Source organism: Macaca nemestrina, chromosome 11, assembly GCF_043159975.1.
Source record: "Macaca nemestrina isolate mMacNem1 chromosome 11, mMacNem.hap1, whole genome shotgun sequence".
Taxonomy (NCBI): Eukaryota; Metazoa; Chordata; class Mammalia; order Primates; family Cercopithecidae; genus Macaca; species Macaca nemestrina.
The window spans coordinates 135,925,507-135,950,046 of NC_092135.1; the positions used below are offsets into that span (position 1 = coordinate 135,925,507).

Consider the following 24,540-nt stretch of genomic DNA (forward strand, 5'->3'; position numbering starts at 1 on the left):
ATTGCTAAACCATGGCCCTGTGAGAAACAGATTTACTAACTGGAGTATATCATTTGTGTACAGTTCTTTTGTCTTTTGCTCTTCTGTCTAAATGTGCTTAGGTTATGTCTTTTATTCCTGATCCACTCAGGGTGGCTATGTTACACATTTGTAATATAGTCTCCTAGAGGTTGGGGGTTCCTTCAGTCTGTATGTGTGACATTTCATGTCCCGGTTTTCTGCAGTAGCTCTGGATGGACTTTCTTGTTTGTCTCTATGGTATTGGGGTGCTTTTCAATTTTCATGTCTAGAGTGTTAAGAGTTCGTCTTTCTGGAGACTGTTTCATATCACCCTTAGGCCTGTTCATCGCCCTCCCTCTTGGCTCCACGATTTTTCTCAGTCTGCCTTTGCTCACACTAAGCATGCGGCTGGCTGAGGGTAGTATAGGAGTGCAAGTTGTGTACTGGGATTCAGTGGGATTTTCCTTATTACTCAGTTCCTTTGCAGTTGGAGAATTCTCCAAGTAATGCTGAGGACAGTTTTATATAGAATTTATTTTTCACTTCTTTTTTGTTAGTTTTGTTTCTTGGGGGAATAGGGAGATACGCAACTGCTGTTCTCAGCTACTTGCAAGTGTTTTGGTTTTAACAGTGAGACTTCCTGCAGGACTTGAAAAACTGATAGTTGATGAACCGGAGTTCCCTGAGATGCTGCTGTTTTTGTTAGTGTTTATCTAGCAATTGCACAATTTAAACAACTCACAGAACTAAGTTGTTATTGATTATAAACATGTTATCTTCAGAACCACTGATTCATTATTGATAATGATTGAAGTTCAGCCTTTAAATTGTAGGCCTGATAATGAGGACACCAGTGGAGTCTTGCCCTTCATATCAGCAAGTTATTGAAAAACTATCTGTGGAATATTTGATGCTTTTTTCCTTCCAGTACTTAAAAATGTCCCATTGTTTTCTGATTGCATTATATCCCATGAGAACTCTTCTGTCACCCTTACCTGTGTTCCGTACATCAGCAGTCCCCAACCTTTTTTGGCACCAGGGACTGGTTTTGTGGAAGACAATTTTTCCATGGGGTGAGAGGAGGATGGCTTAGGGATGAAACAGTTCCACCTCAGATCATCATTCTCATAAGGAGTGCAACCTAGATCCCTTGCATGAGCAGTTCACGATAGGGTTCACAGTCCTATGAGAATCTCATGCTGCTGCTGATCTAACAGTATGCAGACCTCAGCTTCGCTAGCTCACCTGCTGCTCGCCTCCTGCTGTGAGGCCAGGTTCCTAACAGGCCATGATCTGGTACTCCTGTGGGGTTGGGGGCCCCTGCTATACATAATGTCTTCTTTCTCTGGCTGCTTTTAAGATTTTCTCTTTATTACTGGCTTTAGGCAATTTGATCGTGATGTGCTTTCACGTACTTTTCTTCATGATTCTTGTGCTTGGAGTTTGGGGATGTTCTTGGCTCATGGGTTCATAGAAACTGTTCCACATGGTGGTTTTTCACATATTTCCCACCCACCTTCCTCTGGGGCTCCAGTTACACCTTGGAGTTGCCACTTGGAGTTGCCTCATGGCTCTCTGATGCTTTGTCCTTTGATTGTTTTTAAGTTCTGGAATGTAATAGCTACATCATTTGGAAATCATTTGATCCTGTTATTTCTTGCTTTTAAGTTTTGTTAGGCAGCACCAGAATAGCCTTTGTAATTTTTACTGACTACAGAGAGGGCCTTACCCTTCTAATTATGCTCTGATGTTCTGTGTATTTCAAGATTTTTCCACTATGGTTGGTGGGAACTGGAACTATTCCCAGTCAGGTGTGAGCTCTTAGGCTGTTTTCCCTTGGGTAGCGTCCTTAGATGTGTGGGCTGAGACTCAAGTGGGACCCTCTGTGATCTCTCACGTGCATTCTTTGCGCAGCTCTTTCCTCTCTGGTACTACGCCCTGCCAGCGTTAACTGCCTGGCTTCCCCAAACTCTCTTTGGGTTTCCTTTCTCTTTCTGTGGTCTGCAAACTCCAGGCAGTGAGCAGTTCTCGCACTCTATTTGTTACCCTGCTATCAGGGGTCCCTGCACTTCTTGTGGTCCACTGTGACAACCATTGTTTCATACATTTTATCCAGTTTTTTAGTTTAAGATGGGAAGGTAAGTCCAGTCCCTGTAACTTCATCTTGGCTGGAAGCAGGAGTCTTATGTTAATAGTGAATTTTTAGCAGTGTTGACCAGGCTTTGATTGTTATCTTTAGCCCTACTGTGTATGCAGTAAAGCATTTGGCCATTTTCTAATCTCTTCCGTTGTTTAACCTAATGTCCCTCTAGATTGAGGTACCCTGGGAGAGGAATGATTTTCCATGCTACCTATGACAAATTAGAAATACAGATACATTGGACTACAACTTTTGAAAAAGGGAAGCCCATAGTAGTTGCTAAGGAATCTCTTACTTAGACCCAAGGTACAGACAGGAAAATCATTAGGAGAGAACCTGCCTCTAGGTGTGTGCCTCACTTCAGCATTCTCCAGAGAACCATGAATTTCTAAAGCACGTGAACTTGAGAAACAGGCTTTGTCTTCTTAGGAAAATGTATCCTTTAGGGAGTGTTGAGAAAATGGCGGTGGCCTCTGGCCCTGCCTCCTTGCAGTCAAGCTTCAAAGAGAAAACGTTGGGAAGACAGACTCCTGCTGAGCCTGATGAAAGAGGCGTCCCAGTTGCCAACCACAAACATGCAGCCGAAGTCCACAAGCTACAGTAGAAAGGGTGGCTCAAGCCAGAGAGTCCCTGGGTATGGAGTGCAGGTGATGGCTGCAGAAAGATGCAGGCTCTTCTCCCCCACTGTGACTGGCTATCACCTAGTGCAGGATGCACGGTGGCCCTGTCCCAGGGCTGTGCTGGCATCCACCCTTCCCACTAGCTGTGCTGCTCTCACATGGCACGGCCTCTGGCTGCCAGGCCTGTGCTTGGGCCTGCATTCCCCTTGTGCACTTCTCTCCACCCAGCCCTCAGGACTGCCTGGGCTGTATTTTGTCCAGAGTCCTTTGTCTCCTTACTTGCACTGCAGCTGAGGCAAGTGTCCCTTGTTCTGTATGGCTCCTGTATTGTGGCGCTCATGTTATTGAGAGTTTTAGAGGTCACCCCTAGATTCACCAATTGAAGGGCAGGGCTTGTTGATCTAACACTGTCTTGCACATAGGGACACAAATGTCTGTTAAATGAAGAAAGTAGGGAGGCCAGGCCACCCAATGGGGTGTATCTCCTAGGGTTCAAGAAGAGGGGCTAATCAAGTCAAGAGAATGTGTGCCCTCCCCCACCATCTCACCCAGACCCCTCACTCTCAGAACACTTGGGGCCCCCGCGCAGGTGGTAGGCATGCTGGCCCTGAGTGCCCTCCCAGCCTGTGTTAGAAGAACCGGTGGATGACCTCGCTGTCGGCTGTCTCCCCTTCTCTGAGCTTACTGCAGGTGGCAGCAGCCTCTCAGCCACAGACTGTTCCCTTTCCTAGGAGGAAACGTTGGTCACTCAGCAATGCTGTGTGCTTGCAGCTTCCACCACAAAAGAGACAGCTGTGGCTGCAGCACCAGGGTGGTGATTCTTCCCCCTCCAAGGGCAATGGTGCATTCCTTAGCGCAAGTATAAATGTACTGTTGCTAAGAGTTATTGGAACAGGATAATACAAGAAGGAACCATTGCAAGTGAAATCCAGCCACCAGTAATGCCCTGAGAGGCCAGGCCTGTGCCTCCCAGAACCTGCTCCTCCCCAGGCTTCCCCAGCCCATCTCCAGAGCGCCCTTCTCTCACCACTTTACATAAACGAATGTACCCAAGATCCCCCATCAGTTCTCCATGCAGCTGCCAGAGTGACTGCCCCCAAAGCAAACCACGTCTCTAAGGACTCTGGCCAGGCCCTCACAGCCTCCTGCCAGGCTCTTGCTATCCATCAACAGCAAGACCCCTAGGCCATCTCAATCCCCGCAAACAGCTCTGTTCCCTCCAGCCCCACGGCTTCTGTTCACCTGCCGTGCTGTCCCCGCCTCTGCCCACCCACTCATCCTGCAGATCTGGAGCAGCATTCCAGGGCCTGGTAAGTGTGCGCCATTTTGGGTTACTACGAGTCTCGCCAGGCGCGGCGGCGAGTTTTGCCCCCAACGCTCCCCAGAGCCTGCACCTGGGCGGAGAGGTAGATACAGCTGGGAGATCTTAGCCTTTTGCAAGGCAAACACCAGGCAGGAATGCCGAGAACCTCGGAGGAGGAGGAGGGGAAGATCCCCAGGTGGAGACCAAGATGCTGCTCACGCTGAGTCGTCTAGGAGACCCTTCCTAGTTTAAAAAGTGTTTATTTGCTCGGAGAACATTTCAGGAGTCATCCCTCGGAGCCCAAGTGTGCCGCCCCCCGGGAGGGGCCTGGAGACGCCCGCGCGGCCCCCCTGCAAGGTTTTCCCAGCCCTGGGCGTCCCCAGCCCTGGCACCCACCCGGGGAGCCGCAGTGGGCCGGTCCGCGCGGCCGCCGCCTCCCACCGCGCCCGCGCCCGCTCCCGCCCCCGGCGAGTCTCCTCCTGGCCCGCGCGGCGGCGGGCTCAGTCCTCAGCGGGGCGCGTGGCGAGCGGACTCGGCTTGGCACCGCTGTGCACCATGGCCCGGGCCCTGTGCCGTCTCCCGCAGCGCGGCCTCTGGCTGCTCCTGGGTGAGTAGGGCCGGGGGTCCCGGTCGAGCTCCCTTCCCCCGGCCAGCCGGTGTCCTCTAGGGGAGAGGAGGGGAGCGGCGGGGGGACGAGGAGCGGCGGGGGGACGGGGAGCGGCGGGGGGACGGGGAGCGGCAGGGGGGCGGGGAGGGCGGGCGCCGCGGGCGCACGGATCTGCTGCCCTTGAACGCGAGCCGCCCGGGTTCCAGGCTGGAGGCCCCAGGGCACAGGAGAGGCGGAGGGCGCGGACCAGGGTTGCGCTTCTCGCTGGGGAAGGGACGGCTTTGGGGACGTCGGGGAGCGGGCGTTCTGAAAAGCTTGGGGCAAGTCAGCCCTGCACACTGGAGAACTTGTTTTCAGAAGGAAAAAAAGGACGCGGGGTTCCCCAGCCCCGCTCCTCCGTTTCTCAGGCTGTGCGCCGCGGTGACCGCCAGCGCAGGCTCCCTTCCCTAGGGTCCCGCGTTGCAAAACCTGCAGGCAGGCACCTTGCAGAAGACGCAGTGTTTGGGAATCAGAACCACAGCCCGTTTGTATGGAAATTAGTCAACACTGACAATCTGTCGCATGCAGCAGTTGCTTGTTTGCAAATCATGTCTTTTCGGGACATTTCCATCGCTTTTTTTTCTTTTTTCTTTTGGTTTGCTTGTTAACTTGGCACTTTTGGCTAATAGAAATTTAAAGAAGGACGGGTCCCTTGGTGAAGTGGTGGAACATGTTTGGCTTTCCACTTGGAGGGAGAAGTGGAGATTATCAACAGCCCAATGGCCACAGGAACTGGCCAGACACTCAGCAAGAAACGGTCCTGTTCACTTCCCTTGTCTGTAACGTGTTTCTAAAATGCTAACTCAAGCCCCTTCTAAGCCGCTTTGGTTATTGCATTATTCCGTGTATTTAGCTCCCTTTTAACGGAAACAGAATAGGTTCTTGGCGTGGGAGAACCCAGTGCCCCTGGGAAGGCCGGAGCAGTTGTTTCTGGTATGTGTGGCCTTTCCCCAGAAACAGTGATGTTGGTCAGAGGCACCTGCCGCACAAGACTCCTTGGCACTGGCACTGAGCAAGCAGTGACCACCGGCGCTGTTTTTGTAGCTGGGGGAGCAGTTCGTGGCCCAGCAAGGAGAGGGGCCAGGGCTTCTTGGGAGCCATGGATTTCTGGTCCCTATTTGTAAACCTCTCCAAGGGGTGGCAGATCTGCATAGAATCCTCAGAGGCCAATATAATATAATCTGAAAGCGGGTCTTGCCACTTTAGAGTTTTGGCTGAAGTTGCATGGAAAGCAAAATCTCAGAGTAATTTTATTCTCTCCATTTGGCTTGACATGGCCTTCACTGTTTTCGTTTCCTAAGAAACAAACATTTCTTTGTTAGCAAGGCAGAGAGCTGGCTTGTGGAATATTTTTTATATAAATAACCAGATAAATAAATGTTCTTTACTAGTGTCCAGAGGCTGCACCCTCTAAAGCTTGTGTAAATAAAACACTATGTCACGATCACATATAAAGACCTTACTTGTTTATCAAGAAAACTAGTCATGTTCTGCCGAAAGTCCAAAGTCCTGTAATTTTAACATTATTTTGAGTGGCCTGGCTAATGTTATGTCTTGGAAGAACAAGCACAACTTTATGAGGTTATCAGTAAATGAATGTCATTGGAGCCCAGCTGTAATTAGTAGAATTACTGAGCACAGGCTGTTTCCTTCCCAAGCTGCAGCACTAGCCAGATCTCCTTGGTGATGAAGATTTTGCTATCCAGAATGGCAACATGGAATTTTTTTTAAAGTACTTTAGTTTACAGGTTTGAGAACTTATCTGTGACAATTTTACAATCAAGTTATTTGTCTTAGGTAGTTATTAAGAATCTCACCATCTGCAGGCGTGGTGGCTCACGCCTGTAATCCTAGCACTTTGGGAGGCTGAGGTGGGTGAATCACCTGAGGTGAGGAATTCCAGACCAGCCTGGCCAACATGGTGAAACCCCGTCTCTACTAAAAATACAAAAAAATTAGCCAGGCGTGGTGGCGGGCGCCTCTAGTCCCAGCTACTTGGGAGGCTGAGGCAGGAGAATCACTTGAACTCAGAAGGCAGAGGTTGCAGTGAGCTGAGATGCCACTGCACTCCAGCCTAAGAGTGAAACTCCGTCTCAGAAAAAAAAAAAAAAAAAAAAACTTAGGATCCATATATAGTTCTTTTCCCTCTGAGCATCCTGTGTACTCTTGTGTTTACAGGAGACTCTACATGCATTCTTAAAGGTTTGTGTATAGACACCGAAAAGCTGTTCGTTAATCAGGAAAGAAGGATGCGTCAGAAGCCCCTGGTTTTTTGAGTCCATCTCCACTCAGGGAGTGCTGGCTGGTGCTGTCACACATGAACTCAGTCATCTGTCCTGGGAAACGCATGCCTGCCTTGTCTGTCGTGTGGGAGCTAGGGGTTTTTTAATGGCTGCAACATTAATTGAAATATATGACTTTATATAAATACAAGTAGAATTGGAATGACGGGGACATCACAGGAAATGCTATGTGACTGCTTCAGATGCCATGTGGTTTTAAATCTGGACACAGTTCTCATGCCAAAGTCCAAATCTGAAGGATTCTTATTTGCTAATCAACCCAGTGTGTTTGTTTATCCTGTGTGTTTAGCTGCAGGAGGAAATTTCTGGATTTTTGTCTTCCTTCCATAGGCGCATGCCTGTCAGTGTGCTTATTGCCAGTCTGAGGCCGGGGCTGTTGAGAAACATTTCTATCCGCAGTGCGAATGGTAGATTCAGCTCCGGGAAGTGTTTGAGGTGGAATCTTTACTTAAGGCTAGTTGGAAAAGTCTGTCCTGATTTTTTTCCCCAGAATGCACCCATTTCTTAGCTTCTAATCAGTTACAACTGGCGTCTGGCTGACTGTGTGATGCAGGTGCCGTGTGTAGTGTGAATTCCAGGGGAAATGATGAGCCCAGAGAGTGAAGCCCCTCGGGCTTGCCCGCCAGTGCCCCCACCCCCAACTCAGGCCTAGAACCCCTCTTTCCTGATGGTCCTTGTGGTATGGTGGGCTGGCCCTCAGTGGGCCCTGAGCCAGGCCTGGCCATCCAGATGGTCCCAGGGAGGAGACTGGCCGCAGGCTGGACAGTCAGTGTTCTGCTGGAACCACGGGGAAAAACTGCGTCCTTCCTCCAGGCTGGATCTGAGTGGGGCTGCCACAGTCTACCCTGTGAGTCACGGGAGAGCACCTGTCCGTGACACAGACAGAGCCCTCCTGACACCTTTTGAGCCCCTAGATCGAGCTCATGCGGTACACATTTCCATCATGTGACCCATAACGTTTGAGATGGGTGTCTGTCCCTTGCAGGGATGGTGTCTGGTAGACAGCAGGCTCAGGGGGCTCCCAGAATGGCGTACCTGGGGGACTGTGGGAATCCTGCCTAACAGCCTCCTCCTCCACTGGGGACCCAGGGGGGCCTCCTGAAGGAGGAGGCGCTGCAGCCAGGAAGACAGTGGGAGCTGGGAAGGGGACAGGGGAGCCTGGGCTGCAGTGGCCCTGGTGGCTCCAGCACTTGCTGGACCGTGTGCCCACTGCCCCTGCCCATCAGTTTCTTGGTGACAAATGAAGAGGCAGAGATGGTACTGCCAGGGCACTGTCCAGTTCCCAGCCTGCCATACCCCCTGCTTACCTCTGACACATCCCACAGCAGACACACGAAGCCCCGGAGGGATGTCCTTGTCCCCAGCCCTCTCCGCTCCGGAACAGGAGGACCCCCAGCTGGGTGATGTTCCTGGAGGACCTGTTTCTCCTTGTTGAGGAGGGTGCATCAACACGGCCACCATAGGAGAGCTCCCAGCCCAAACAAAATCGTGCTCACTTCACCGAATGATGTTCTTGTGTTCAGGAAAAATATTTTTTTCCTAAGATGTTTTATTTCAGTAATTTCTGTAGCATCCAAAAGGCATCATTTTAACCATCTTTTAAATCACGGGTTCTGGGTGGCTTTGTTGGAGCAGGGTCCACGGGGACACACTAGCCAGACGTGGCAGGGGTGCAGGGCTATGGGCCTGAGTCGCAGCCCTCTAGACGTGGCAGGGTGCAGGGCTATGGGCCTGAGTCGCAGCTCCGCTGACTCTGCGTTCTCAGCTGTCTCAGTGACTCCTCACCGTGCTTCGAGAGTGCTTCACTGCCTCCCACAGGCAGTCACACAGTGGATTTTCTGGGACCAAGAACCAGAACCCCGAAACCCCAGGCCCTGGCCATCCACTCTGCCCTCCGCCAGGGTTAGCACCACCTCCATCCCTCACAGGGGCAATGCCCAGCCTCCCAGAACCCCCACCCCACCCACCACCCCAGGGACAGGGGGTCCTCCTCTGTGCCCCCAACAGACCCTCAGGGTACATTAGTGTCACCCCCATACATGCCATGTTCAGGCCCCCACGGCTTGGCTCCGAGGAAGCAGCTCCTGAATTAGCTGAGAGTTCTGGAAAACCATGGGGGAAGGAGGGGAGGCAGAGTGACCTGGCCCATGGCCTGGGCCAGCTCACTCCAGGGGGTGGGGTACAGCTGGCCCAGGAAGCCCTGCCCCCTGTTCTCCCGGACCACGTACCCCCACACGGGTCTCAGGAAGGACTGTCTTGAGTCTGACACCACCTGGGAGGAGAAAAGTCAGTGATTTGCCCAACCATGCAAGTGTTTGCCTCTTAAGGCCTGCCGCTGTCGGGTACCCTGGCCCCAGGCCGGGAGGGGAAGAGGCCTAGAAAGCACTGCCTCTTCAACGGACACTTGGTGACTGACAGCCGGCTGGGCTCTCTCTGCAGGGATTTTCTTGCCTCTGGAGGAGACAGTTGTGAGAGGGAAGCAGGAGAGATGGACAGATGAGGGAGTGCCAGGAAAGCGCTGCACCATTTCTCCTGGAAACACCCATCTGCCACCTCACACACGTGGGACGCGCAGGGTCAGGACTCTCACACATGTGGGACACATGGGGTCAGGAGTCTCACACGCGTGGGATGCACGGGGTCAGGACTCACACACACGTGGGATACGCAGGGTGCGGACTCTCACATGGGACGCACAGGTCAGTACTCAGAAGGGCAGAGGCCAGGGGTGCAGAGCAGCCTGCTACAGTAGGGTGTCCTACACACAACCCAGGGCAACCCCCTAGAGGATGATCCCACATCAAATGTCCACAGTGCCAAGGTGGGGCAGCCCTGCTGCTGCGTGTCAACCATCTAGACATGTGGTGCCACTTAAATGCAGCAGGAAATAAACAGGAGACCATGGAGCAGAGCCCTGAGGAGCAGCAGCAGCAGCACAGTCCAAGCCCTGAGGAGCAGCAGCAGCACAGTCCAAGCCCTGAGGAGCAGCAGCAGCACAGTCCAGAGGGCAGAGGGCAAGGACAGTTGTGCAGAGGCCCTGCTTTTTGGAAGTTCCTAGAAGCCTTTTTGACTGAAGCATGGTGGGGAAGAGGGCTTTGAGCCGAAGCTGGTGCTGGAGGAAGGATCCATTCTCTAAGGATTCAGATCTCATTCCTAGGGCAGTGGGAAAACCTTGAAGGGCATTAAAGGGGGTGACAGGACTGAAGGTGTGGTTTAAAGGAACCCTCAGCTGTGGACCCCAGCATGGGCAGGAGGCCAGGCAAGGATAAGAGTGGGAGGGTTCCAGGGAGTCCCAGAGGCAAAAGCGATGGACTCCAGTCCCTGGGCCTGGATGCAGGAAGTGAGCACTGAGGAATGAAGAACAGCACTTGGCAGAGCTCCTGGGGGAGGAGGGAGGGCAGGGCAGGGGAGAAGAGAGGAGAGGAGGGGAGGGGCGGGCAGGGGAGAAGAGAAGAGGGGAGGGGAGGGGAGATGACATCCCGGGCCACAGCCAGGGCTGCCAGGAAACATGGGAGCCCCAGGCAAACTGGAATTTCAGATAAATAAGGAGTATAAGCCTGTCTCATACAGTATCAGGGACATACATCAAAAACCACCGTTTCTCTGAGATGCAGATTTCACAAGGCATCCTATCATTTGCTGCACCTGGCAGACCCGTCCTCAGCAGCCACATGGGGTTCAGTGTTCCCCTTGGATGCTGAGGGGTGATGGTACATAGGCAGGAGTCTGTGCAAATCTAGGGCTCAGAAAGAGGTATGGCCAAGATAGGTGTTTCTGGCAGCAGCAGGGCCTGGACGATGTCAAATCCTTGCTTGGAGGGATGGCCAGTAAGAGTGGATGGAGACAGGCCCAGGCTCCTGGTGACTGGCCAGGGAGGACAGAGAAGGAAATGGGCCCCAGGCACCACTGGGTACCTTGACATGATTGGTGGTTGGGCGAGGCAGATGGCAGGGTCCTTTGGGTGGCTGGGCGAGGCAGATGGCAGGGTCCTTTGCGGAAGAGGCAGCAGCAAAAGCTGCCCTTAGGAGGCAGCGAGGAGGTGAAACCAGAGAGCATGCCTGTGGAGGTTTCCTCCAGTGCCTTATGGTTTTAAATACGCAAACCTTTGATGCATCTGGAATTTACCTTCATTTCCTAGCAATTTTTCTCAATGGCTAAATATTTGGGGGATTTTCATGGTAGTTGCACTGAAAGTATTAACTGGTCAGGGAGAGTTAAATCAAGACCACCGGCTCAAGAAACAGCGGTCTGTTTTTCCACCCCCACATCTGCATCCAGGCCCTTCCAGAGATTTCGTTCTCCTGCAGATGACTCATTCAGTGTCTAGGAATCTGGTGCTTTTTGGCCATGACCGTGAGTGGGATATTTTCCCCCAGTTTATTTTCTAGCTGGTCGTCGCCAGCTAGGAGGAAGCTCCCCTTCTGCGTGTTTGTTTGGTGACTGTTGTTGCCCTCTGCCTGTTTTTTTTATTTCAGTTGTTTTGCTTCCTGCTTGGCTTTTTCAGGCTGGTCATAAGGTCGCCCATAGCCTAGGGTGGTCCTGCCGCCTCCTCACAATTTTCTGTGTTTTGTTCTTCAGTCTTACTGTGTTGGAGAGCGACTCACTGCCGAGTAGGGGAGTGACAGCAGCTGCCTTCCTTTGCTACTGGTGATGACAATACAAGTGACCCTTGAACAATGCAGAGGTGGGGCGCCAACCCCCCACATGGTCAGAAATTCGAGTGTAGCTCTTGACTCCCTGAAAGCTTAACTACTAATAGCCTACTATTGCACAGAAGCCTTACTGACAACATTGTCAGTCAATTAACCCATATTTTGTATGTTACAAGTATGTATACTGTATTCTTTTTTTTTTCTTTCTTTTTTTGAGACTGAGTCTCCCTGTTTTGCCCAGGCTGTAGCACAATGGTGCGATCTTGGCTCACCACAACCTCTGACTCCCGGGTTCAAGCAATTCTCCTACCTCAGCCTCTCCAGTAGCTCAGATTATAGGTGCCCGCTACCATGCCCGGCTAATTTTGTATTTTTGGTGGAGATGGGGTTTCACTATGTTGGCCAGGCTGGTCTCAAACTCCCAACCTCAAGTGATCCACCCGTCTTGGCTTCCCGAAGTGCTGGGATTACAGGCGTGAGCCACTGTGCCCGGCCTATACTGTATTCTTAGAATAAAGTAAGCTAGAGAAAAGAAAGTGTTATTAAGAAAATTAGACCCAGCATGGTGGCTCACGCCTGTAATCCTTGCACTTTGGGAGGCCAAGGTAGGAGGATTGCTTGAGCCCAGGGAGTGGAGGTTGCAATGAACCAAGATCACACCACTGCAATCAGCATGGGCGATAGAGTGAGATCCCATCTCAAAAAGGAAAAACCCACAGAAAATATATATACTTTTCATGAAGTGTAAGTGGATCATCATAAGGTCTTCATGTTGAGGAGGCCAAGAAGGAGGAGGAAGAGGAGGGGTTGGTCTTGCTGTCTCAGTGGCAGCAGAGGCAGAAGAGAAGCTTAATATAGGTGACCCACAGTTCAGAACCATGTGGTCAAGAGTTAACACCTTAAACCTTCTGTCTTTCTCCTTTGGGGCCAGATGCTTTTATTTTTATTTATTTATTTATTTTTTTCCTGAGATGGTGTCTCGCTCTGTCACCCAGGCTGGAGTGCGATGGTGCAATCTCAGTTCATGCAAGCTCCGCCTCCTGGGTTCTTGCCATTCTCCCGCCTCAGCCTCCCAAGTAACTGGGACTACAGGCATCCACCACCGCACCCAGCTAATTTTTTGTATTTTTTTTTTAGTAGAGACGGGGTTTCACCGTGTTAGCCAGGATGGTCTTGATCTCCTGACCTTGTGATCCGCCCACCTCAGCCTCCCAAAGAGCTGGGATTACGGGCGTGAGCCACCGCACCCAGCGGGCCAGATGCTTTTTCATTGTATTTTTGCAGGGGTAGGGGTGGGAGAGGGATAGAGAATGTGTCTTCTTCCCATGTATAAAGTAAGCTTCTGTCATGTGAAGGAAGAACCATTCGATGTGACACAGCAACCTGCCCAGCTGGGCATTGCCTCGGTGCTGGCAGGCCGCTGGCACTGGTGAGGCTGTGACACAGGAGAATTGGTCAGAGACTGCAAACCTACCGTGTTTCTGGGATGAATGGAGTGTTCCTTCATTCCTGTGCAGCCTTTCCGCAGCCTCGGGTGTCTGTTGGCCGCTGTTTGTTCTGAGTGTGGCTTCGTTCTTCCTGAGTGAGCTTGCTCTGTACTTTCCCTTGGGAGTTTTATTACCAGCTTTGGGTTTTCTTCCCGAGATATGGGTTGTGGACCTTTATTCTTTTCCTGTGTGCTAGGACAGTCAGGATGATGGAAATAAGCAGTTCCTTGAAGATCTAGAGGGTCTTCATTTTCACCTGCAAAACCACCGCGGCCAGGCTCCTTTTCATGGTATAGATAATTGGCAACCTTTTCAGAATCTTTCTGGTGTTATTGGTCCCTTTGGGTTTTCCTTTTTTTTTTTTTTTGGACGGAGTCTTGCTCTGTCGCCCAGGCTGGAGTGCAGTGGTGTGATCTCAGCTCACTGCAACCTCCATCTCCCAAGTTCAAACGATTCTCCTGCCTCAGTCTCTCAGGTAGCTGGGATTACAGGTGCCTGCCACCACGCCCAGCTAATTTTTGTATTTTTAGTAGAGATAGGGTTTCGCCATGTTGGCCAGGCTGGTCTCAAACTCCTGATCTCAGGTGATCCACCTGCCTCGGCCTCCCAAAGTGCTGGGATTACAGGCGTGAGTCACCGCACCCGGCTAGGGTTTTCTGTGTCTTGTAGCAATGATGTTGTTTTACATTTTCCTCTGAAATTGTTCATTTTATCCAACATATCATTATGTGGACGATTATTTTTCTAATTCCCTCTACATCTGTGAACATTTGTCCTTTTCAGTGCAATTTTGTGACTTTGTATTTTCATGTTATTTCTTGATCAGAATGGACAGTGGTTCATCTGTGATTAGTCTCTTCCCCACTGATTCCTGCCCGCCTCCCCCACAAAACAAAACCAGTTCTTGAGTTTACTTATCCTACACTTTCTTGAATGCCTAACACATTTGTTTCTGTTCTTTCTGGCGTGGGAATGAAACGTCATCAGTTCTCTGCTTGGCAGCTTGGCTGGATCCCTCGAGTTTTCCTCTGCCTTGTGCTCCGTGTTGATATTTTCTGGATTCTCTATATTTGTGGTTTCTGTCTCCTCTGTAGCACGTGAATTGTTTGGAAGCAAGTTTTGGCAAATCTCAGGGGCTCGGGCTTTTTGGTTTCTCTCCCGATACTCATTGCTGGTTTTATTGCACTGTGGTTGGGGCAGAACAGGAACCACAACCACAACTTAGTGTGCATTGCGGGTTCTTTCTTGTCTTGCAGATTTTTCCTGTTGTAAATGACCCATAAGCCCATGGGAGGACTGTGGTGTTTTTATGCATCCATCCCAGTCATCATATAAATTTAATACTTAGGGCCTCCGTATCCTTGTTTTCATCTTCCCCATCTGTGCACATTGTGTGAAAACCCTGCACTGTGTTCGTGATCCTGCCTGCTTTCCCTGGGCACATGTCGCTGCGTGTTCTGTGCAGGGGAGAAGATGGGGAATTCCATATGTGACCCTGACAGTCACAGCTTCGTAGTGACTTCTTATAGCCTAACCTGTGTCCCAGTCAGGCTTTGTTAATTGCAGTAAAGTATACACAACATAAAATGTACCATCTTACCTATTTTTAAGTGTACAGTTCTGTGCCACTAAGCACACTTATGTTGCTGTACAACCATCGCCACTATCCATCTCCAGAACTTTTCTCATTTTGCAAAACTGAGACTTGTCCCAGTTAAACCCTAACCTCCTGCTGATTTACCACCTCCCCCAGCCCCTGGACCCACGATTCTACTTTCTGTCTGTGAATCCGACTACTCTAGGAACCTGTATAAGTGGAATCATACAGCATTTGTTCCTTTGTAACTGGCTCATTTCACTTAGCCTGATGTCCTTAAAGTTCTTCCGTGTTGTAGTGTGAGTCGGAATTTCCTTCCTTTTGAAGGCCAAGTAATATTCCACTGTTATGGATAGACTACATTGTGTTTGTCCATTCATCTGTTATTCCACTGTTATGGATAGACCACATTGTGTTTGTGCATTCATCCATGGACACCTGGGTTACTCCCACCTCTGGCTGTTGTGAATCAGGCTGCTGTGAACATGGGTGTGCAGATATCTCTTTGAGACCCTGCTTCCAATTCCTTTGGGCATATGCCCAGAAGTGGGATTGCTGGATCATCAGGTGGTTCTGTGTTTAATGTTTTGAGGAGCCGCCACCGCGTTTCCCTCGTGGCTGTGGCATTGTGCGTTCCCACCAGCAGTGCACAAGGCTCTGGTTCTCAGGGGCCGTGTGAGGCTGCCTCTGCCACGCTGCCGGCTCCCTGACACGCGGTGGGGGAGCCAACCTTGGAGTGCCGAGCCGGCAAAGAAAAACCGTCTCCACAGCCTTGGCAAACCTTGTGATTTTGTTTTCGATGGTGGCCGTTCTAACAGGAATGAAGAGCCATTTGTTACTTCATACGTGGACAGCGGCAGCTTTGTCAGGGACAACATGGTAGTTTCTCATTGTCTAGTCTTTTTTCTGTGTCATGTCCCGCCACCCATCTTTTGAATGTTCCCCTGAGTCACTTAGCTCTTTGACCTGGTTTAGCATCCGGTTTTCTTGTGGATTTTAGGGACACGTTAATGTTGTTTACCAAATCCCGGCGCCTGCCCTGAGGGCCTGGTGACCCTGGGCAGGCCGCTTCCCGTCCCGTGCAGCTCTGATCTACAGGACAGGGCGGTGTGGGAGCACCCATGTCCCGGCCTGAGGACTCTCCAGGCCTCGGTGGGGGTGGTGGCAGGGCCTGGCCCACGCGGCTCCCTGATGCTGCTCACCCGCCCTTCTGGCTTTAAGAAGTGGAGCTCTTCTAACATCTTATTTTCCATTTTCTTTCCTTAATACTTACAGGGGCTTCCTAATTTTTCTCCAGGTCAGTATTTTCTTGTTCTTCTCTGGTAATTTGAAAGGTAGACAGTATGTTTTTAGTTCAACCTGTGTTTTATTTTATGACTTAAAAAAAAAATGAGGATTTCTTGACTTCTCAACTTCAGAAATGAGGAGTGCCTGTTGACAATGCATAGAATTTTACTGAGTGGCAGTTGTGGACAGGACCAAGGCTGGGGAGGAGGATGGAGGGTGCTGTGTGCAGTCAGGGGTGTGCCACCAGGTTCCTGAGGTTGGAGGTGAGGCTGGAGGCTGCCACAGTTATCCGAGTGAGGACTTGGAAGGGCCTGGGCATTCCCAGTAAGAGTGGGCAACACAGACCAAGACGGGGACAAAGAACTGTGCACAGCACCCCCATCCGGCACAAAGCAGGCACTTCGTGGGGGTACAGGCTCTGAGCCCAAGAGAGGGGACGGTGGGCTGGAATGCAGTGCTTTGCTGTCTTTGAGGCCCAAAATCAGGTGACAGGTGGAGGAGAATCTACTTGGTGGAGGCTTTGGTGGGGTAAGCAGCTGTGTGGGTGGGAGGGGAACGGCCCGGCCCTGGCCCACGGCCCCAAGGACCTTTCCTCTTCTGGCAACCGCCCCGGCACTGGATGCTCAGAGGTGTCCACGGATGGCGGGGAGTTTCTCAGCCTGGGCTTGAGAAGTTGGAATGAGAGGGTCTTGCTGGAGGAGGGAGAGTACCAAGGTGACCCCTGGAGAGACAGGACTTTAGACAGAGCAGGGCAGGGAGAGGGGGAGCTCAGACTGCTGAGTGCTTTCACTCTAGAGGATGTCAAGTTTGAGCCGGAGGGAAGCACTGGGGAGATATCCTGGCCACGCAGGAAATGCCAGGCTGTGGTTGACACCTCACGCGGGCACTCGCATGCCTGAAACGGACCAGGCCATGCAGGGAGCAGACACTCACCAGGGGCAGAGGCCTCGCAACCCACCAGGGACAGATCGTGGCAACTGAAGGGGCCCTGTTCGGGAGAGCCAGCCATCAGGGAGCCAGGAGCAGGCGTTCCCGTGACATCAGGGAGGCAGGAGCAGGCGTTCCTGTGGGCTGGGGAGCTCCGGGTTCCTCCACCACACCCCTGCCCCAACTCCCTTGGGCCCTGGGTACTTTCGCCCTTTGGAACAGTCGTCCCCAACTCTCTTGGTCCTGCCCCTGCCAGTAAAATAATCTGGACATGCTCCTCCAGGATTTGCTTATAAGTTAGACCCCTGTGCCACTGCGCTATGTGTTATAAAATATTTGCAAAAACAGGCCAGGAAGTCAAGGCTGCGGTGAGCCGAGAAAGCACCAGTGCCCTCCAACCTGGGCAGCAGAATGACACCTGTCTCAAAAAAAATAAAGAAAGAAAACCACTAGATATGGTGATGGTTGTGCAACTTCGTGAATTTACTAAAAATCATTGAATTGTCTATATAAAATGGGTGAATCTGTGGTATATAAACTATACTTCAATAAAGGTGTGTTTTAGAAGAGAAAAAACATAGGCTTCTTTGAAAGGAGAGATGCTGAGAATAGTGTACTACAGTCATGACCATCTTTCCGCCCTCCTGCGAGGGTATCGTCCATGTCTTAAGGACGGTAGCGGTTCTTAGCAGGGGCTTCAGGATTGAGTGTGGATCGAGCCTGTGTTTAGATGGACGATGCCAGCCCCTCCGCCCAGGAGGTTCTCGCATGGGGAGGAGAGGCAGCTCGGCAGCCTGTTCTCAGCCTGCCCTGGTGCTGCCAGAGGCACCTCGTGCTCTCTTCAGTTCATGCCCCTTCGCAAAAGTCGCCCACTCAGTGGCGGTGACGATGGCCACACACCCACTCTCCCAGGGCCCCTGTACTGCTGGGCACTAGTGTGGAGTGGCCAGGTGACTGTCCAGGTTGTGGACTCACGCATGCCCAGTGAGAGCCCCCGAAGCCACTCCTGGGAAGCCTGAGGGAGGCAGACACCCTGAGGAAGCCCGCCTTCAGCCGGGGCTCCTGGCCCAGGGTCTCAGGGCCTCCACAGACATGGGTCACCCATAGCCTTTGGGGCTGCTGTTGGGGTCTCCGCAAGAGGTCACTGACCTCATCATGCCTCCCACGTGTTCTGAGATAAGCGTGCCAGGGATTGCATCTGGGCTCTACCATTCCTGGGCTGTGTGACTCTTAACCTGTCTGAGCCCCTCTGTCCCTGCCGTAAGGGTTATTTGCGAGGATTAAATAGGCTAATAGTGGCCGGGCACCGTGGCTCACACCTGTAATCCCAGCACTTTGTGAGACTGAGGTGGGACGATGCCCAGGAGTTCAAGACCAGCCTGGGCAACGTGGGGAAACCCCATCTCTACAAAAAATAGAAAAATTAGCCGGGTGTGGTGGCATGTGCCTCTGGTCCCAGCTACTCAGGAGGCTGAGGCAGAAGGATCGCCTAAGCCCAAGGAGGTCAAGACTGCAGTAAGCCATGATTGTGCTGCTGCACTCCAGCCTGGGCAACAGAGCAAGACCCTGTCTCAAAATAAATAGGCTAATGGATGTAAGGGACTTAGGCCAGGACGTGGCCTGTGAGCTGAAGCTATCAGCATCCTGGACTGGCTGCTGGGAGGGAGCAGGCAGGCTTCAGGAATTTGCATGAACTTGTCCTAGAACCCGACCTGCACTCTCCATTTAGCCACCACCCCAGCGGGGAGGAGGACAGTGATGGGGTCTGAGCTTCTCTCTCTACAAATCGAAAATACACAGCTGCAGAACTGGCCTTTCCTGCCCCGTGTGGCACAGACCAAACACGGACTTCAAGTGCATTGGCTGAGTCTGAGACCCATCAGCTCTGTGCCCCTTGTCTCCTTTGTCCAAACATCTGATGAGCTGAGTCCAGGGGTCCCCTATGGGGGGCCCGGCTGCCCTGTAGTTCTGTCCCCACTCTCTCACTTTGCTTGAGGGGCCCTCACCTTTGGGGTGCCTGCTATGTATGCTCTTTTCAGGGGCGCTGGCCTGCTATGGGGAGGGAGGCCATTGCTCTGAACTCCCCCAAGCAACACTGAGTTCCTAACTTATGCACAGCTCGAGGAAAGGTTCCTGTCTTAACACGCCGAGTGCGGAGTGAGGAATGCAGCCGTCTACCCAGCAACCTCTGCACATGGCTTTTTAAAGACATGATTTATGAATGATTACATTTGCAGTCACACAGAGGAATGGAAGCTATTTGGCCCTGAATGGCTTGTTTTAAAACTTTGGCAATTTATTCTGTTTTAAAACTTTGATGTTACCTCTCTCTCCAAGGAAAGAAACCACATCAGTCTCGTTTAAGAAAAACCCAAGCATTCTTCGCCTGTACCTAAAAAATGAAACAGGTTTCCAGATTTGCCTGAACGGCTGCCCCTGGCCTCATCCCAGCTGTGGGACTCTGGGCTGGCATAGGGCGGGAAAGAACGGGCAGCATTGGTCGGGGAGGGCTCTGTCCCTAAGGAGCAAGGGACATGGGCTGGGCATGGTAGCCCCGCCCCTTGAGAGGCACAGTGGCTCTTTAAGAGAGGTGGGGGATGCATCCAGGAGAGACCAGCCCAGAGCCAGGCCAGGGTCAAGGCCACCGGACCAGCCCTGCAGCCAGACCAGGACAGGGGGCTGCATGGGTGGTGGAAGCTAGAACTGGCTGGGCTGCAGGACAGGAAGGCCCAGTAGGTTGGGGGCAGGCAGCTGCTCTGGACAGCCCAGGGGACTGCAGGAGACTGACCTGAATATGACAGGGAAGGACACCCTGTGGCCTGGGGTGAAGGGATCACTGTCATTGTTTCTGGCCCCTGCACCTGCACTCCCCTCGACTGTTGGGGACCCCGCCAGAAGGAGCAGCTCGGCCTCCCCACGGGGACTGGCTCTGCAGGGCGATTGTGCAGACCCCACTTGCCAGACCCTCCTGGGGACTTGGGAGCCACCAGCGTCCCTTTACCAGATCCTCCACCGCTCACACCAGCCCCAGTTGGTTTCTGCTGCGTGCAGCCGAGGATCCTGACTGAGGCACAGACGTGCCTGTTCATCTTCATTCATCCTAACAGCGGCTCTTCCAGAGGAGGAGGGGAGTCCGCAGTGGTTTGTGACCCTGGCACCCAATCTGTCCACTCCACGCAGGACAGCGTGAGGCACACTTGCTTCACTCCCAGGCAGAATGGCCACTGAGAAAGCCGGATATGGCTGTCTTACTTATTTGCTGCTTCATTTGACAAATATTAATGTGCAAAGCCACTGGGTGCCAGGGAGGATGTATGCATGAGTCAGAAAGGAGTGGGAGATGAGAGGGCGGCCAAGAGAGTTCTGAGAAAAGAAAGAGACCTTCCACCAGCCCTGAGAGAGGCTCTGAGGAAATGGGCTGGGGGACAGGGTGGGGGAATGGCTTCCCACAGGTAGGGTCAGCCGCGGGCCTCTTGGAGGACAGGGCAGTGGAGGAGGGCAGCGGAGGAGGACAGGGGCCTGGGATTCACCAGAGAAAGGCAGTGAAGCGGGGACGGGATGCCAGGAGCAGTGAGGGGTAGGGGACAAACAGAGGGACGATTCTCCAAGTGCAGCTGGACAGGCAGCCTGGAATTCTTTCCATGAGTTATCGAGTCAGTGTCTGAGTCCTCCTGAGCTCCTAGGAGCCCCTGGGGCATCACTGTCCCCATTAGGTGGGCTTTCCTAGGGGGCATTGTGATGGGGCAGGTGTCAGAAATAGCTCTTTCTCCAAGGCTGCCCTGACTGTGGGTGAAAGAAGCCCCCAGGGTGGGGGTGCATCCACAGTGGGACCAGCCGGCCCCAGGGTGCACTCACGGTGCTGGTGTGGACACCTGTGCTGTCAGGAAGCAGCATGCCCTCAGGTGGGTACAGAGACTCCTGAGGGGTCCCTGGGGTGCTGGGGGGAGACTGTTCTGCCCTCAGCTTTCCCAGGGGCAGGTGCAGCTCCCTCTGTGGCCACAAACTCCAGTGCTGGGCGCTCATGCCAGGGGTCAAGGGTGGGTGACCTGCTGGAGTGGGGGTTGGGGGGACTCCATCTTGCTTGCCAGCAGGTCCTGTCCTGAGCTCCTCCAAGGGGCTTTTTCCAATCCCAGCCTTTCATGCAGGCCCAACCACACCCACATTCCTCCCTGGCTTCCTGGGCTAAATGTCCCTGATCCAACACACCTGGCTCTTTGGGACCCACTCATGGCCTCGGCCCAAATGTCCCTGATCCAACACACCTGGCTCTTTGGGACCCACTCATGGCCTCGGCCCAGGCCAGGGCTCAGCCTCCCTGGTCAGCACTCTGCTCTCTCTAGCAGCTGTGGGCCAGGTCAGTGCCCAGGTGTGCAGTGTGTGGGATCTGTTCACCCTGACACCAGCCACTGGGCCTGGAGTGGTGCTCTGCGACAGCACCCCCGGCCCCACCCCACCCTCGCATGGCCGCCTGCTCGCCCTCCCTCAGGTGCACCTCCAGGGACCTCAGGCCCTTCCCTGTGCTTCCCGCCTCCCACCTGGTGCCCAGACCACTTGGTCTGCTCTCTGGTCCACACCACTTCCGGCCATGGGACCTGGGGAACCCCAAAGCCTCAGTTCCCACATCTGTAAACTGCCGATCGCAGCCATATCCACTCTGAGGTGGCTGCCGGTGAAGAGCTCCAGGGCACCCAGCGCATCAGGACAGCTCCAGCTCCTCTGCGTTCTACTCCGCAGCCTGAGGGGCCTCTCAAGCTCACACCCCTCCCTGGGCCACGTGCCAGAGACTGGTACTGCAGAACCCCCCCAATCTGCCTGCCCAAGGGTGGCCACCTCTCCTTGGGTGGGCTCCCTGGGCCCGAGGCCGCAAGGGGCAGTTTGGTGTCCTCACTCATGGGGCCCAGGGTGGGGCCAGGCGGTGGGCTGCAGGGGCTGGGTGCCCCCAGCGTCTCCCAGGGCAGCCCTGGCCTCCCAGCACCAAGCTCCTTCCAGGAATTGGGAAGGGCCAGGCCAGTAGGGGTGGGGCTGGGGGTCACCCCGGGCAGAGGATACGCAGCATGGCCTGGGGGGAAAAGGAGGGGGACCTGGGGACGGTGGGAGGGCCAGGAGCCAAGCTCTAAACAGGGAATGCAAAGCCTCTGCGCCCAGCTGCCCTACAGATTGGCCAAGAAAGCTGGGCTCAGCCTGAGGGGGAAGAAGAGGCCTGGTGGGTGGGGGACCAAGGTCCATGCTCTCCCCGCCCACCCCCAGCCAGTAGCAAGCTACAGGGTAAATGAGTGAATTCTGATTCTGTGCGCGGCACCACTGGGCAGGTCACTTTTGCTCTGGTGTATGGCTTGAGGCAGGAGGAGGGAGCACAGTTCGTGATTCCGTTTGTCAGCTCGGTTCATAGCCCGCAGATATTCAGACAGGAGACGTGTCTGCAGCTCCTGGGCTGGGGGGGCACAGCACAGCCCATGCCCAGGTACCAGCGGAACAGGGGCAGCCAGGCCCCTGTCATGCCGCCCATGCCTGGGGCAGCCCAGTGGCATTGTGGGATGGGAAGTGCCCTGGCCCAAGCTGGCATGGGCACTGAGGGCCAAGCCACCTTTAGCAGGCAGGGAGGGCCTTTGCCAGGTCACAGAACAATTGATGAAGAGCGTCCGCTTGGAGCCACAGTTGCTCTCTCCAGGGGTCTCTCAGAGGCACAATTCTCATGGAGCCTGGGCTGCGGGGAGCGGGTGGGCCAGCGGTGATGCCCTTAGGCCTCTGCTGCAGCCCATCACCTCTTCATGGTCATGTCTGTTACAGCCCATCACCTCTTCATGGCCACTGCCTGCCAGGAGGCTAACTACGGTGCCCTCCTCCAGGAGCTCTGCCTCACCCAGTTCCAGGTAGACATGGAGGCCGTCGGGGAGACACTGTGGTGTGACTGGGGCAGGACCATCGGGTGAGTCCCATGGCCGCTGGTGGGCAGGACACGGTTGGGGAGGGAGGGGTGCAAGCGGGGGAGGGGTGGACCACATGGGGGCCATGGAGGATCCTCTCTAGACCCCAGAAGGGTTCTTCCCCGGGGGGGTGCCGGGATGAAGACAGAGGAGGGGGCCGGTGGCAGGTGGATGTGAAGAGTGGCGGTGGGAGGAGGCCACGGCCTCAATAATCTCCTCTGGGTGGATGGTGGAGCCCTAAGGCAGGGAACGCAGAGGGTTCAGACTGGGCCATGTCCAGCCAGAGATGCCCATGGCCTCTCCAACGGCAGGCGCCTGGGGAATGACTGACAGTAGGGTCTCGTGCCCGGGTGGCCAGGTCTCTGACTGGAGCCTGGCTTCAGGGACATCCCTGCTGGTTCCCTCCGTCCCCGTGGTCAGGCCAAAGCTGTCCTTCCTGGCCCCACCCTGTCCAGGGCTAAGAGCTTCTGGTAATGGAGCAGCTGTCACCACCCACAGCCCCCAGCAGCACGACTTCAGCCAAACCCTTCCCCACCTGGCCCGGTCCTCCTGCCCAAGGGCCCTTCTTCCCACTTGAGGGACTCCCTCATTGCCTCCCTCAGCCTCCTGGGTACTGGGCCCCCATCAGCAGGCCTGGGGGTTCTCCCCAGCAGGCCCAGGCTCCTCTGCCTCCAGAGCAGGGATCAGAACTCGGCATGTCCGCGATCGACTTTCGAGTCCTTGTTTCTGCCTCCGTGGGAGGTGCTGGGGTGTCCTGGGGCTGCAGTGGGTGAGTAGTGGGGTCCACAGAGGGTGTGTGGAGCTGACGGCCACCGCCTCCCTGCCATGCGAAATTCACATAGAAATCTGTCTATCGGTTCACAGCGCAGTGCAAGTCCTGGTGCCCCACTGATGACAAGTGCTTTCCCCAGTGCCTGAGAGAAAGGGAGCCCTGGGGACCAGTAGGGAGGGCCAGGGGCAGGGAGGAGGCCCTGGGGAGGGTCTTCACGGAGGAAAGGTTGCACCAAGGTCCCACACCAAGAGTACATGTGGCTGTGGTGTACCCTGAGGGTCCAGGACACACCTGGCACATGTCTGTGGGATTGAAGATCCCTGGTTGGGCTCATCACCCCTCCCCTGTGGGCTGCGGGCTGGTGTGAGCACAGGGAGAAAGCCCATGGCTGGGTAGCTCCCACTAACCCTCTGGGCCTGGGTTTGGGCCTCCCTGTACCCTCAGAGCCCCGCTGGCCACAGCCTGCCCTCTTCTCTCTGAGGCTGGCAGATGAGTGGCCTCTGTTTTCTCCCGTCGGCTGTGTGCCCTCTACCTGCTTCGTCCACCTCAGGGGACTCCTTTGGTCCCAGCAGAGTCCATGCTCAATGCACTGTTGTTGAGGCAACTCTCTACCTTGGGAGCCCAAACTTTTTAAAAAGTAGGAAGGCATGGGGTATATGCAGGTGTGCATCCTGGGATTTAAACAGCGGAAACTCCACAGCCTCTGCCCCGGTTCGGGTGGGAGAGTTGGCGCTCCCAAAGGTGGGAGGGCCAAAGTCACGGCTCCAGCCTCAAAGGCCCCTGATGAGACACAGTGAACCAGGGAGCCCACCCCAACCCTCTGGGGTCTCTGGGGGCCTGCCTGTGCCCTCAGCAGGGTCTCCTCACTCTGGGGTCTCTGGG

The 24,540-nt window shown here is 53.9% G+C and overlaps 1 protein-coding gene and 1 non-coding gene across 3 annotated transcripts in view; both read left to right on the top strand.

Moving 5' to 3' along the window:
• Positions 1-4,523: 4,523 nt before the first annotated feature.
• Positions 4,524-24,540, top strand: part of LOC105473830 (receptor activity modifying protein 1) — a 54,877-nt gene continuing 34,860 nt past the window's right edge. For both annotated transcript variants that reach the window (XM_071073685.1, XM_011727904.3), the window contains exons 1-2: positions 4,524-4,670; positions 22,750-22,888. In XM_071073685.1, the coding sequence (XP_070929786.1) occupies positions 4,619-4,670; positions 22,750-22,888 (191 nt within the window). In that variant the 5' untranslated portion in view covers positions 4,524-4,618. The remainder of the gene's footprint in view (positions 4,671-22,749; positions 22,889-24,540) is intronic.
• On the top strand, positions 15,419-15,497 carry LOC112425248 (small nucleolar RNA SNORD55/SNORD39). The gene has a single exon (XR_003016315.2). It is a non-coding gene; the product is annotated as a small nucleolar RNA SNORD55/SNORD39 (small nucleolar RNA).